Source organism: Phoca vitulina, unplaced genomic scaffold (assembly GCF_004348235.1).
Source record: "Phoca vitulina isolate PV1807 unplaced genomic scaffold, GSC_HSeal_1.0 scaffold1, whole genome shotgun sequence".
Taxonomy (NCBI): domain Eukaryota; kingdom Metazoa; phylum Chordata; class Mammalia; order Carnivora; family Phocidae; genus Phoca; species Phoca vitulina.
The window spans coordinates 32,457,287-32,472,409 of record NW_022589704.1 but is presented as its reverse complement, the minus strand read 5'-3'; the positions used below and the strand labels follow the sequence as shown (position 1 = coordinate 32,472,409).

The window sequence follows — 15,123 nt, the reverse complement described above, 5'->3', positions numbered from 1 at the left end:
ACAATTCTCATATCAGACAAAATAGATTTTAAACCAAAGACTATAGTAAGAGATGTAGAGGGGCACTATATCATACTTAAAGGATCTATCCAACAAGAAAATCTAACAATTGTAAATATCTATGCCCTCAACATAGGAGCAGCCAACTACATAATCCAGCTGTTAACCAAAATAAAGAATCATATTGATAATAATACATTAATAGTAGGAGACCTTAACACTCCACTCTGAGCAATGGACAGATCACCTAAGCAGAAAATCAACAAAGAAACAAGAGCTTTGAATGACACATTGGACCAGATGGACTTCGTAGATATATATAAAACATTCCACTCTAAAACAACAGAATACTCATTCTTCTCAAATGCACATGGAACTTTCTCCAGAATAGACAACATGCTGGGTCACAAATCAGGTCTCAACCAATACCAAAAGATTGAGATTATTCCCTGCATGTTATCAGACCACAGTGCTTTGAAACTGGAACTCAATCACAAGAAAAAATTTGGAAGGAATTCAAACACTTAGAAGTTAAAGAGCATCTTGCTAAAGAATGACTGGATCAATCAGGAAATTAAAGAAGAACTTAAACAATTCATGGAAACTAATGAGAACGAAAACACATCTCCAAAACCTGTGGGATACTACAAAGGTGGTCCTAAAGGGAAATACCTAGCCATCCAAGCCTCTCTCAAAAAAGTAGAAAAATCCCAATTGCACAAACTAACCTTATACCTAAAGGAGCTGAAGAGAGAACAGCAAATAAAACCTAAACCAAGTAGGAGAAGAGAAGTAATAAAGATTAGAGCAGAGATCAATGAAATAGAAAACAGAAAAACAGTAGAACAGATCAACGAAACTAGAAGCTGGCTCTTTGAAAGAATTAATAAGATCGATAAACTTCTCGCCAGACTTATCCAAAAGAAAAGAGAAAGGACCCAAATTAATAAAATCATGAATGAAAGGGGAGAGATCATGACTAACACCAAGGAAATAGAAACAATTATTAGAAATTATTACCAGCAACTATATGCCAAAAAATTAAGCAACATGGAAGAAATGGATGCCTTCCTGGAAACTTATAAACTACCAAGACTGAGGGGTGCCTGGGTGGCTCAGTCGTTAAGCGTCTGCCTTCGGCTCGGGTCATGATCCCAGGGTCCTGGGATCGAGCCCTGCATCAGGTCCCCTGCTCAGTGGGAAGCCTGCTTCTCCCTTTCCCACTCCTTCTCCTTGTGTTCCTGCTCTCGCTGTCTCTCTCTCTCTGTCAAATAAATAAAATCTTAAAAAAAAAAAAAACTACCAAGACTGAAACAGGAAGAAATAGACAATCTCAATAGACCAATAATCAGTAATGAAATTGAAGCAGTAATCTAAACCCTCCCAAAAAACAAGAGTCCAGGGCCAGATGGATTCCCAGGGGAATTCTACCAAACATTTAAAGAAGTAATAATACCTATTTTACTGATGCTGTCTCAAAAAATAAAAACAGAAGGAAAACTTCCAAATTCATTCTATGAAGCCAGCATTACCCTGATCCCAAAACACTCCACTCCCAAAACCAGGCAAAGACCCCATCAAAAAGGAGAATTATAGACCAATATCCCTGATGAACTTGGATGCCAAAATTCTCAACAGGATCCTAGCCAATAGGATCCAACAGTACATTAAAAGGATTATTCACCATGACCAAGTGGGATTTATTCCTAGTGGGATTTATACCTGGGATACAAAGGTGGCTCAACATTCGCAAATCAATCAATGTGATAGAGCACATTAATAAAAGAAAAGACAAGAACCATGTGATCCTCTCAATTTTTGCAGAAAAAGAATTTGACAAAATACAGCATCCTTTCCTGATTAAAACTCTTCAAAATATAGTGATAGAGGGAACATATCTCAATATCATAAAAGCCATCTATGAAAAGCCCACAGCGAATATCATTCTCAGTGGGGAAAAAACTAAGAGCTTTTCCCTTAAGGTCAGGAACACTACATCAAAAGCTAATGATGTACTATACAGTAGCTAACTGAACATAATGACAGGGATGCCCACTCTCACCACCTTTGTTCAACATAGTACTAGAAGGCTTGGCCTCAGCAATCAGACAACAAAAGGAAATAGAAGGCATTCAAATTGGCAAGGAAGAAATGAAACTCTCTTCGCAGATGACATGATACTTTATGTGGAAACCTAAAAGACTCCGCCCCCAAATTACTAGAACTCATACTGAAATTCAGCAACATGGCAGGATACAGAAATCAGTTGCATTTCTATACACTAACCGTGTGACTGAAGAAAGAGAAATTAAGGAATTGATTCCATTTACAATAGCACCAAACCCCATAAGATACTTAGGAATAAACCTAATCAAAGAGGTAAAGGATCTGTAGTCTAGAAATTACAGAACACTTATGAAAGAAATTGAGGAAGACACAAAGAGATGGAAAAACATTCCATGCTCATGGATTGGAAGAATAAACATTGTGAAAATGTCTATGCTGCCCAGAGTAATCTACATTTTCAATGCAATCCCTTTCAAAATACCATCGACATTTTTCACAGAGCTGGAACAAACAATTCTAAAATTTGTATGGAACCAGAAAAGACCCCGAATCACCAGGGGATTGTTGAAAAAGAAAGCCAAGCTGGGGGCATCACAATGCCTGACTTCAAGCTATATGATCATCAAGACAGCATGGTATAGGCACAAAAACAGACACATAGACCAGTAGAACAGAATAGAGACCCCAGAAATGGACCCTCAACTCTGTGGTCAACTAATCTTCGACAAATCAGGAAAGAATATCCAATGGAAAAAAGACAGTCTCTTCGATAAATGATGCTGGGAAAATCGGACAGCCACATGCAGAAGAATGAAACTCTTATACCTTACACAAAGATAAACTCAAAATGGATGAAAGACCTAAATGTGAGACAAGAATCCATCAAAATCCTAGAGGAGAACACAGACAGTAACCTCTTCGACACTGGCCACAGCAACTTCTTTCAAGACACGTCTCCAAAGGCAAGGGAAACAAAAGCAAAAATGAACTTTTGAGACTTCATCAAGATAAAAAGCTTCTGCACAGCAAAGGAAACAATCAACAAAACTAAGAGGCAACCCACGGAACGGGAGAAGATATTTGCAAATGACATTATGGATAAAGGGCTTGTATCCAAGATCTATAAAGAACTTCTCAAACTCAACATCCAAAAACCAAATAATCCAGTCAAAAAATGGGCAGAAGACATGAACAGACACTTCTCCAAAGAAGACATACAAATGGCTAACAAACACATGAGAAAATGTTCAACATCACTAGCCATCAGGGAAATATAAATCAAAACCACAATATGATACCACCTTACACCAATTAGAATGGCAAAAATTAACAAAACAAGCAACAACAAATGTTAGTGAGGATGTGGAGAAAGGGGAACCCTCCTACACTGTTGGTGGGCAAGCTGGTACAGCCACTCTGGAAAACAGTATGGAGGCTCCTCAAGATGTTAAAAATAGAGCTACCCTACGACCCAGCAATTGTACTACTAGGTATTTACCCCAAAGATACAGATGTAGTGAAAAGAAGGGGCACATGCACCCCAATGTTCATAGCAGCAATGTCCACAATAGCCAAACTGTGGAAGGAGCTGAGATGCCCTTCAACAGATGAATGGATAAAGAAGATATGGTACATATATACAATGGAATATTACTCAGCTATCAGAAAGGATGAATACCCACCATTTGCATCAACATGGATGGAACTGGAGGGGATTATATAAGTGAAATAAGTCAAGCAGAGAAAGACAATTATCATATGGTTTCACTCATATGTGCAATATAAGGAATAGCATGGAGGACCATAGGGGAAGGGAGGGAAAACTGCAGGGGAAGAAATCAGAGAGGGAGACGAACCATGAGAGACTATGGACTTGGGGAAACAATCTGAGGGTTTCAGAGAGGAGGGGGATAGGGGGATGAGGTAGCTGGGTGATGGGTATTAAGGAGGGCACCTGTTGTGATGAGCCCGGGTGTTATATGCAACTAATGAATCATTGAACACTACATCAAAAGCTAATGATGTACTATACAGTAGCTAACTGAACATAATAAAAATAAAAAATCTTTTAAAAAATTTTTTTAAAAATTTAAAAAATACAAATTGTGACATATTTTACAAACACCCAAGTGCTTTTTTTTTTTTTTCTTTGCAAAAGCATCTAACCTGTATGGACTCCAGGGATCCTTCCTTTGGACAGAATGGTTCTCCTAGAGTTTTACCCATCACCTCTCATGAAGCAGATAATTCACTCACATCACAGAATATACCAGGGGCCCTGACTCAGACACAGACTCTTTCTGCAGAACAGTTCCATCTAGTGGACCAAAATGAGCAGCCTATTCAATATGAACTCCAGTCATTGGGGGATTCTAATGCACAAATGGTGAGTGTATTTTATAAATAACCAGTTTTATGCTGTTTAGCAAAATATATTAACCTTACTAGACCTTAATTTCTTGAAACTGTTGACTTGCATTGCTTTGAAAATACTGTTTCCGTGACGTTCATTTTGTTATGTGAAGATTTCAAAAGATTTTCTTTCAGGACTACTAATAGAACGTTAAACCACTGCTTACCAGTCACTTCGTCTAGGTATACTGTCACTTCAAGATCAATTGGAAATGTATCATAATCCATACTAGTGCCAGAGTTTACATGTAACTTATGTTTATTTTTGTTTATACTTTTGACTGGACTCAAAGTTATTGCTTTATCTACCTCTCAGTCACTCGCTTGCTTGCCACAGGCTGGTACGCCTTCTTGAAGCAAAAGAAACCAGTGGAGTGCCAGAGGTACACTGGCAGTTAGACATACTTGCTGACGGGTGGATATGTATGTGTCACGTATGTGTCATGCATGTAAAGGTATATGCGTCTGTCACGTATGTGTCATGCATATAAAGGTATATGTATGTGTCACGTATGTGTCATGCATATAGAGGTATATGTATGTGTCACGTATGTGTCATGCATATAAAGGTATATGTATGTGTCATGCATATAAAGGTATATGTATGTGTCACGTATGTGTCGTGCATATAAAGGTATATGTGTATGTCACGTATGTGTCGTGCATATAAAGGTGAGAATGCTACTTTAAACTGTTAGCTGAAGTATTCATGGCCAAGTTTATAGTTTGAATAGAAGAAATGAAAGATGGTTTGGATTGAAATTAAAGAGAATTACTGAGAAAAACTTCTAAGTTTCTCTCTGGTTGATAAGAGTATCCTTACATTAATAATATGAAGAATAATGTATCTTTTGTTTACCTGTTTTCCAAATTTTCTACAATGGATATTCATTAACTACATAATAAAAATTATTTTAAAAATTATAATTTCAGTTATAAATTATAACACAAGTGAGCAATCATTTTACCTAAAATTAATCCCTCTTTTGTTTCTAGTCTAGAGCATTCTAGAGTTAATCTATATGCTATTGTATGAAGGATTATCATTTTACACATGGTAGCTTTCTTAAAAAGCACATTAAAGTCATTTATTTGTTTGAGTCTAAAAAATGTTTGAGTTCCCATTCTCTTTGCAATTTTATTAAACTTTCTTTACAAAGTGGTCATAACGGTGATTTTACATTGTCTGGGGTAAGAGATGATACAGAGGGTTATCTGAAGCTATGAAATAGAAAACCTATGGCATGAAGCATGGAATAAGTGTAAGAAACATAGAGTATAAGAAAGTATCTTCGGGGCACCTGGGTGGCTCAGTCGTTAAGCGGCAGCCTTTGGCTCAGGTCACGACCCCAGCGTCCTGGGATCAAGCCCGCATTGGGCTCCCTGCTCAGCAAGGAGCCTGCTTCTCCCTCTCCCACTCCCCCTGCTTGTGTTCCCTCTCTCGCTGTGTCTCTCTCTTTGAAATAAATAAATAAAATCTTAAAAAAAAAAAAACGAAAGTATTTTCTTCAAAGAACCAATGATCAGAAAGTGGTGATGTTTTGGGAAACTTAGTGGAACTTTTCAGGGTTTTTGTTTGTTTTAATAGACTTTATTTTATAGAGCAGTTTTAGGTTCAGAGCAAAACTGAATGGAAGATACAGAAATTTCTCATAAAACCCCTGCCCCTATATATGCATGGTCTTTCCCATTTTCAACATCTTCCACCAAATGGAGCTCTTTTTAAAGAAATGGTTTTTTTAATATGTTTTTTTAATGTAGAAGTTATCAAGGAAGTAGTAAAGATTCAGTACTGAGTGAATCTGCAACAGATGAAGAAGTTATAAAGCAAAGCAGGGATGGTATTTTGGATTTATTAGATATATTGTACAGTACACAAAGAGCCCAGTAAATATGACTACTTATTAGCCAAGGTTTTCTTTTTTTTTTTTTTTTTCAAGGTTTTCTGATAATGTTTATGGTCTGCCTCAAATAGAATGCATTGCAACAGATGACTTTTCAAAACTCTGTTTTCATAGCAAAGATTAAAGATAATTAACTTTTTTTAAATAGGAAAAGTAATATTATTGTCACCATTATCAAATTACATGAACTGAAAATGGTTTTTTAGGTATCAGGTAGAATTAGCTAAGAAAGAGAAAATGGAGGAAACTCTTCTCCACTATACATAGGAAACATTTTCAAAATTAAGAGGATATTCCACAGATCATTCTTAATTATGAAATTTTCATATGATTGAATAAATTGTAAATATATGTGTTTTATTTGCATTTAGTAGTAACCACAGCAGTCTTATTTTCTAAGAATGAATGGAATATTTTTCACAAACATTTAATCTTAAGGAGAAAAGAATTTAAAATCATGTTATTACTGTTGCCTTTTAAAGTCCAGCAGTATTTTTTGTCTTTTTTTTTTAGGTTAAATAACATCATCAGATAATGGGAAGCAGTACAGAGCAGTTGTTTGAATTTGGGTTTGAATTTCAACTCACCACTGTATAACTCTGTGTTATCTGCATGAGTTGTATAACCTCTTATGACAATATTCTCAAGTATAAAATGTATATGCTTCATATACATGTGATAAGGATTAAATACAGTAACGCATATAAAGTCTTGTCACTTAGTATGCACTCAACAAATGTAAAGCAATTATCATCATCAGAGTTTACAGTTGCTTTTTCATGATGAAGTGATAAGAGGTAGGCAAGATATTTTTATCTCAAGAAACTTGATAAGCATTGGGGGAGGGAAACAATTCCTACTCTTAATTTCTGGGAATGTTTACAGTTATACTTAAAGCATCTACTTTGTTGAAGTTTTTTTTCAAATTTAATTTTTTTTTTCAAATTAAAATTTTCTCAAATGACCCTCTTTTTTTTTTTTTTTTTAAAGATTTTATTTATTTATTTGACAGAGAGAGACACAGCGAGAACAGGAACACAAGCAGGGGGAGTGGGAGAGGGAGAAGCAGGCTTCTTGCCGAGCAGGGAGCCCGATGTGGGACTCGATCCCAGGACCCTGGGATCATGACCTGAGCTGAAGGCAGACGCTTAACGACTGAGCCACCCAGGCGCCCTCAAATGACCCTCTTAAAACTAGGACTGCAGTCTCTGTCAGGCATCAGTAATGTTTTCATGTTTCACATAGCAAAAAGGCGGTCTTGGAAAGTGGGTTGGAAGGATTGCAAAAAATTATTTGAGGGAGAACTGAGGCTAGCCGACTTTGGGTAAAACAGTAACACTGTGTCAATAGAAGAGTAGTATATTAGGTAATAAAGTTTACAGGGTGTCTGAAAAGTCTGGAAATTTAGGATAAATTTATTTTCAAATAATACATTAGTTTTATTTTTCAAATGATAGGCTTAAAATTGTTTTTCTTCAGCTTCAGACACCTTTTTAATTGACAGTTCTCTAAATTTAAGGTAATGGATTCAATTGTTAAACTGAAGGAAAAAAAGGAAATAATAAACAAATGATTTTTCTTATATTTTCAGACTCTTTGGGCATTCTGTGGTATTCCTTATGTACCAAGACAGGAAATATATAAATTCAGAGATATAAAAATAAATTCTGTTTAATTAGACATCTAACAAGGTACTGTTTTTAAACTAATGAAAGTGACTTAAAATATGGAACAAATGATTACCGCACAAATAATTCAAACACATAGGGATATAATATAGTAAGTAGAAGAAAGTAAATATATTAAGTCCAGTCAGAGCCTTGTTCACATTATTAAGTAATTAGACCTCATACATGTGTAATGATTAAGACCATAGGTGGTTAAGATCATAGGACATAGGGTCAAACTGCTTTTTTTGAATCCTAGCTTTACCACTTACCAGTTCCGAAACTTTGGAAAAAAATTTTTAAGTACCTCAGTGTTTTCATCTACAAAATGAGGGAAATGATAGTATCTACCGTACAGATAGGCATGTCTTTAATCATCTATTTAAGTAATAATTCTGTTAAATCATTGTTGGCTTATGCATTTGATTTCTTTTTTAATGCTTCCAAGATGATTGTTGCTAACCCGTCAGAAAATGGACAGGTGCTGCGTGTAATTCCATCTACCCAGACAGGAATGGCACAAGTGATTATACCTCAAGGGCAGCTTGTGGATGTGAATAGTCCTCGGGGTGAGTAATCATGGCATATAGGGGATTTGAGAATGTTTTAAAGAACAAATGTATATTTCAGAAAATCACCTCATGAAAGTCAGTGCTAAAATTGATCTCTTTGGGTAAGATTGTGAACTGAATAATTAGAAAAAGTTTCTTAGCCCAAATAAATTTCAAGTTCATTTTTCAACTCCTGTCTAGGTTAGCTGTCTATTTCATTTTGGAATTCTATGAAGCTGGTTGACTCTTGCTTCCTCCCAAATGACCAGTGAGCATAAAATAAATTCTTCTTTATTACAATAACAGTAATAATAACAGCAACAATAACAAGAATATATTGCTAATAGCTTTGGAGAAATTTTTACATTTATATTTTTATCAATATTGTTAGCCATGTGACTCATTACTCTTTTATTTAACTATTCTTTTCATCCTCTTTGCTCTTTTCCTCTTTTCTTTTTCCTTCAGATTCAGAAAGGAGAATTATGCTCCCCATTTTTTTACTCTTTCTTAACCTATTAGATAATATCCCTGCTAGTTCTCTTCTTTTACTTCCCTTCCTTTTCCATCTGTTTCAATCTCTTTTCTAACACCATAGCTACACTGTTTCATCGTTCATTCATAGCTAATGATTTAGAGTAGATATTTTTACCTTAGTTATATGATTCTTTGCCTTTGTTAATAGTTAAAACTTAAGAAGTTTGCAGACAAAATGATAAACATGGTATAGAAATGAAAAAGAGTCTGAAACTAATGATGTATTATATGTTGGCTAATTGAATTTAAATTAAAAAAATTAAAAAAAGAAATGAAAAAGTTTTACATTTACATTATATATTATGAAACTATTAACATAATTCTACCACTTTTATATCCTAGCTGTTCAATATAAGCTTCAAAAATTTACAAAATTTCAGTAGTCAGTATTATAATTTGAAACTAAACAAGTGTATTAGGGAAATTCTCAAAGCATTATAAGTTTTACTATCTTTAGAATATATCTTGCCTTTCCTATTTCAAATGTATGAGTCCTAGTTAGTTACATTCTCATGGTCTTATTCAAGATACTGATGTCGCTTTGTTTTTGTTACTGCTGTTAAGATGTCTCTGAAGAGAAACCCAGTGATAGAAATTTACCAACTGTAAGAGTGGATGTTCTAGCGGATAATACCAGTAATTACACTGTTCATCCACAAGCATCTGTCACATTACCCAAAAAGACAGTGGCCAGGTGAGTCAGTGAGAAAGAGGAGTTCATGTTTTGAAATTATTGTGGAAATCTTTTTTTTAATTATCATATCTAAAGTGGGCTGACTATAGAAAAGATCAGAAATTCAGGAAATAGAATAAACTCATCAAATTATCAAATAGCTTTAATTATTTTAATGGCATCTTGGCAACTAGGAGACTATCCTAGAAGCCCTAATGTCTAAAGTGCTACTTTTCCTCAGTGACACTTGCCTGTTATCTTTTTTTTTATATATATTTTTATTTATTTATTTGAGAGAGAGAGCATAAGCAGGGGGAGCAGCAGAGGGAGAAGGAGAAGCAGGCTCCCCACTGGGCAGGGAGCCCAATGCAGGGTTAGATCCCAGGACCCCAGGATCATGACCGGAGCTGAAGGCAGACGCTTAACCAACTGAGCCACCAGGCACCCCTTGCCTGTTATCTTTTGAAGCAATTTGAAAACATCTAACACTAATAGGGTTTTTATTTTATTTTTTTTATTTTTTATTTTTTTAAAGATTTGTATTTATTTATTTGACAGAGAGAGACACAGCAAGAGAGGGAACACAAGCAGGGGGAGTGGGAGAGGGAGAAGCAGGTTTCCCACGGAGCAGGGAGCCCAACGCTGGGCTCGATCCCAGAACACTGGGATCATGACCTGAGCTGAAGGCAGATGCTTAACTACTGAGCCACCCAGGCGCCCCACTAATAGGGTTTTTAGAATAAAGAAATATCCATTCTAGTTCCTAAAATGTTTAATGGTTCATCATCTTTTTATGCATTTAATTCCTCTGTGGTAAAGTATTTAAGTGTTTTTTGTTAACATGTTTCAGCTTTTATTTTTGCCTTAACATTGTTTATAATAATTTAGGCAAATATAGACATAGGTTTTGAATTATTTATATTCTTTTAACTGTTTAAGAAAATATTTAAAAATTAACACAGTATTTATGACATTTAGTCTTAGAGTTTGACATAATATGTTAACAAGTCACCTGAAGATGTTTTATTGGCTCATTTTTTTTTTTTTTTTAAAGATTTTATTTATTTATTTGAGACAGAATGAGAGAGAGAGAGAGAGTCATTTTTTTGTTAAATGAAAAACAATTATATAATGAGAAGACTACAAAATAAGCTTTGAGGGAGATATATAAAACACTTAAATTTGTTGGGGCTACAGATATTTGGAAGAAGAAACTTAGGCCTTTGCTTTAGCAGTTAATAAAAGAGTGATGTTTAAAGAAAATTATAATTAATACACCCACCAACTCTATTATTATTATTACAATTAAGATTTCATTTATTTATGGGGCACCTGGGTGGCTCAGTTATTAAGCATCTGCGTTTGGCTCAGGTCATGATCCCAGGGTCCTGGGATCGAGCCCCGCATCAGGCTTCCTGCTCAGCGGGAAACCTGCTTCTCCCTCTCCCGCTCCCCCTGCTTGTGTTCCCTCTCTCTCTGTCTCTCTCTCTGTCAAATAAATAAAATCTTAAAAAAAAAAGATTTTATTTATTTATTTTTTTAAGTAAACTCTACACCCAGCTTGGGGCTTGAACTCATGACTCCAAGATCAAGAGTCGCACGCTATACTATTTGAGCCAGCTAGGTGCCCCTGTTATTACAGTTTCTTATTGATGACTTCAATATCTTGTCTGTAACACTGGCTAAGGGATAAAACAGTTGAATGTTGTATGTGTGTTTGTGTGTGTGTAACTTATAATATATATTTATATTTATTCCTCCCTTGTCCCAGAATGCTTGAAGAACCCTTTCTGGCTCCTCTCCAGCCACTTTCTTCTAATACACCTATGTGGGCCTGCCGTCTTAGGAGCTGTGAGGTGAGTTAAAAATAATCCTTACCTAGAATCACTAAATTGATTATCACTATAATGCATCCCAATATGTCCACTTTTGAGTACAACTAATATAGACTGTATCTGTAATACTTTATGTTTGTGCTAACTCTGATCTCATCTATTATTTTATTCCTTAGAGATTGTAAGCTTTGTTAAAGCAGAGATCATATAAATCCCTTCATACTTCACTGTCATTTCTTCTCTTACAGCTCTTTTCTATTGTCTTCCATGAAACTTCATTATCATGTTTTTCTACTTTTTATTTTTTGACCATTACTTCTCTTTCTTTACTTGTACTTATTTCTTTTCATATTCTCAATGGAAACTCTTTAAGTTTTGCTGTTTGACCTTGTCTTATTTCTCTACATTTTATCCCTTGGAGAGCTGATCAACTTTGTTAACTTTCACCTCTCACTTTTATAAAAATGATTTCCAAATCAATATCACTGGTTCTTTAATTATGCCCTTGTCTTGCCCCAGATCTCAAGCTACTTACTTGAAGCTTTACTTGAATTTCACCTCAAATTCACCATGTGCTAAACAGAAATTACCATGTCACAACTAGCTCTACTTCCTAAATTCCTTGTCTGTTTAATGACAAATACCTTTTCCTTAGACATTCAGGCACAGTGTTTTATTTTTTAAAGTTTTTTTTTTTATTGAGAGAGAATGATAGAGAGAGAACATGAGAGGGAGGAGGGTCAAAGGGAGAAGCAGACTCCCTGCTGAGCAGGGAACCCGATGCGGGACTCGATCCTGGGACTCGATCCTGGGACTCCAGGATCATGACCTGAGCTGAAGGCAGTCGCCCAACCAACTGAGCCACCCAGGCACCCCATGACACAGTGTTTCAGATTAATTTCTTCCTTTTCCATACTAAGGTAGTCACCTGATTCTTTTAGTTTTTCATTTAAAGTATCTCTCTTTTTTTGTGAGGTGGTTGGGCTACCTCTTCCACAGACTTGTGTTACCTTGAACTTTTTTTTTTTTTAACAGTTTATTTATTTGACAGAGAGAGAGAGACAGCAAGAGGGAATGCAAGCGCGGGTGGGGGGGTGGGAGAGGGAGAAGCAGGCTTCCCACTGATCAGGGAGCCCGATGCCAGGCTCGATCCCAGGACCCTGGGATCATGACCTGAGCTGAAGGCAGCCACTTAACAAGTGAGCCACCCAGGCGCTCCATCTTGAACTTAATTATAGTGACAACCTTCCCTCTAATCTCTTTGACTCTTCTGTTTCTGGGCCCTACTATCTAGTTTTCTAAAACTACTTGTCTTTAAATATTGCTTTCATTATTTTTTTCTCATTGCCCAGTAAGTTCAGTGTTATTTTTTCCATATCATTTACCACTATACATAGCTTTCAAGGTCTTGCATAATCTGGTATTACTTTATCCTATTTTATTTACTACTTTTCTCCAGCTCATCATTCATTCTTGTTAGCCTTATCTTCCTACTTTGTACAAACACTTCAGAATCTTCTCTTATCTCTGCCTTGACTTGTTTTTATTTCCATTTCCTAATATGTTTTATTTTCTTCTGCTTACCTTTCTAACTATTCTTTAAATCCTAATGCAAGTCCTATATATCTTTTCTGTAAATAATGATTATTTTAGCTTTTACCTATTTATCTCTTTAAGTTCTTTGGTATTTACTGTCATTACTGTTGTAAATTATTTGCTTAATTTTTTGTTCATCATTACATAGCATTTAGACTATACAGTTTTTGAGGGAAGGGACCATGCTCCTGTACATGTAAACCATACGTGATGATGACTAATTATTAAATGCCTCATTGTTTTAAACAAATTTTCAAAATAGAAAGGGAAAACATTATTTCAGTTTTAATATTTTGTGAAAAGTTCTAATAATAAAGTCTAATGATGTGATGTATTGCACTGAGTAGGACATTTTTACTATTGTTGCTTTTCTAAGTCATATTTATGAAAGTCTGTATGTATAGGTAGGTAGATAGATTTTTTCCCTCACACTTTTTGTTACAGTTTTTCACTGGTTTCCAAAAGGAACTATTATTGTTGTTTGATAAAGGTTTTTTTTTTTTTTAAAGATTTATTTATTATTTTAAAGAAAGAGAGAGAGCGTGAGCAGGGTGAGGGGTAGAGGGAAAGAGAATCTCAAGCCGACTCCCTGCTGAACACAGAGCTGTTGCAGGGCTCAATCCCAGGACCCTGAGATCATGACCTGAGCTGAAATCAAGAGTCAGATGCTGAACCTACTGAGCCACCCAGGTGTCCCTGATGAGGGTTTTTATTTATTTATTTATTTATTTTTTAAGATTTTATTTCTTTATTTGACAAAGAGAGACACAGCGAGAGAGGGAACACAAACAGGGGGAGTGGGCGAGGGAGAAGCAGGCTCCCCGCTGAGCAGGGAGCCCGATATGGGGCTCGATCCCAGGACCCTGGGATCACGACCCTGAGTCGAAGGCAGACGCTTAACAACTGAGCCATCCAGGCGCCCCTGATGAGGGTTTTTAAAATTGTTATTATAAACTTTACAGAATGCTATAGACATTAAAGCATTAGCAATTATGTAGTCAAATCACTTTATTTTACAACCATTTGCATTGTGTGGCTTACCTCATGTCATACATCTTATAAGAAACTAATAGTTAAAATCTCTTCTAGTTTCATTCTGTCCAACAGAATGAATATCTCCATCAGTGAAGGAGTCTTTCTTCTCTCCTAAGCTGTATCAGTAGTGAAAAACAATTTTGGTTAATGGCTGAAGAAATGTTTTCTGCATTTTGCTTCAAAATATTGTTTAATAGGGACACCTGGGTGGCTCAGTCTGTTGAGCATCTGACTTCAGCTCAAGTCATGATCTCAAGGTCCTGGGATTAAGCCCTGCATTGGGCTCCACACTCAGTGGGGAGTCTGCTTGTCCCTATTCCTCTTCCTCTGCCCCTTCCCTCCACTCATGCTCTCTCTCTTAAATAAGTAAAGTCTTTAAAATATATATGTGTATTTAATAATCCTTTTTACTTTTTGACTTTTCATTTAATTATGTTTTTCCATAAGCATTTTTTGGGTTTGACCAAAATGCACTAGTTGAATAAATTTCAAAACTGTGTTAAACTTAAAAAAAACAAAAAAAACAAAAAAACTGTGTTAAACTTTTTATCTTCTGATAGAGACCTGGTTATATTGTACTAATTCTGAATTTTTCGTTTCATTGACAACGTTATAAACTCTGTTCATTTTATTTGTTAAAAATTGTTAATAAGCTGGACTTTATGTTTCTACTTTTATTTGCAGTCGATATTTTTTTTTTTAAAGATTTTATTTATTTATTTGACAGAGACAGAGATAGCGAGAGCAGGAACACAAGCAGCGGGAGTGGGAGAGGGAGAAGCAGGCTTCCCGCCGAGCAGGGAACCCGATGTGGGACTCGATCCCAGGACTCTGGGATCATGACCT

The 15,123-nt window shown here is 35.8% G+C and overlaps 1 protein-coding gene across 8 annotated transcripts in view; it reads left to right on the top strand.

Annotated features, from left to right (window-relative positions):
- Nucleotides 1-15,123, top strand: part of CARF (calcium responsive transcription factor) — a 73,344-nt gene that overhangs the window by 20,143 nt on the left and 38,078 nt on the right. For 7 of the 8 annotated variants that reach the window (XM_032404389.1, XM_032404343.1, XM_032404381.1 and 4 more), the window contains 4 exons: nucleotides 4,226-4,453; nucleotides 8,499-8,619; nucleotides 9,703-9,832; nucleotides 11,583-11,667. In XM_032404389.1, the coding sequence (XP_032260280.1) occupies nucleotides 4,226-4,453; nucleotides 8,499-8,619; nucleotides 9,703-9,832; nucleotides 11,583-11,667 (564 nt within the window). Of the gene's footprint in view, nucleotides 1-4,225; nucleotides 4,454-8,498; nucleotides 8,620-8,802; nucleotides 8,870-9,702; nucleotides 9,833-11,582; nucleotides 11,668-15,123 lie in introns of those variants that run through there. The other variant, XM_032404396.1, reaches the window with a different exon arrangement.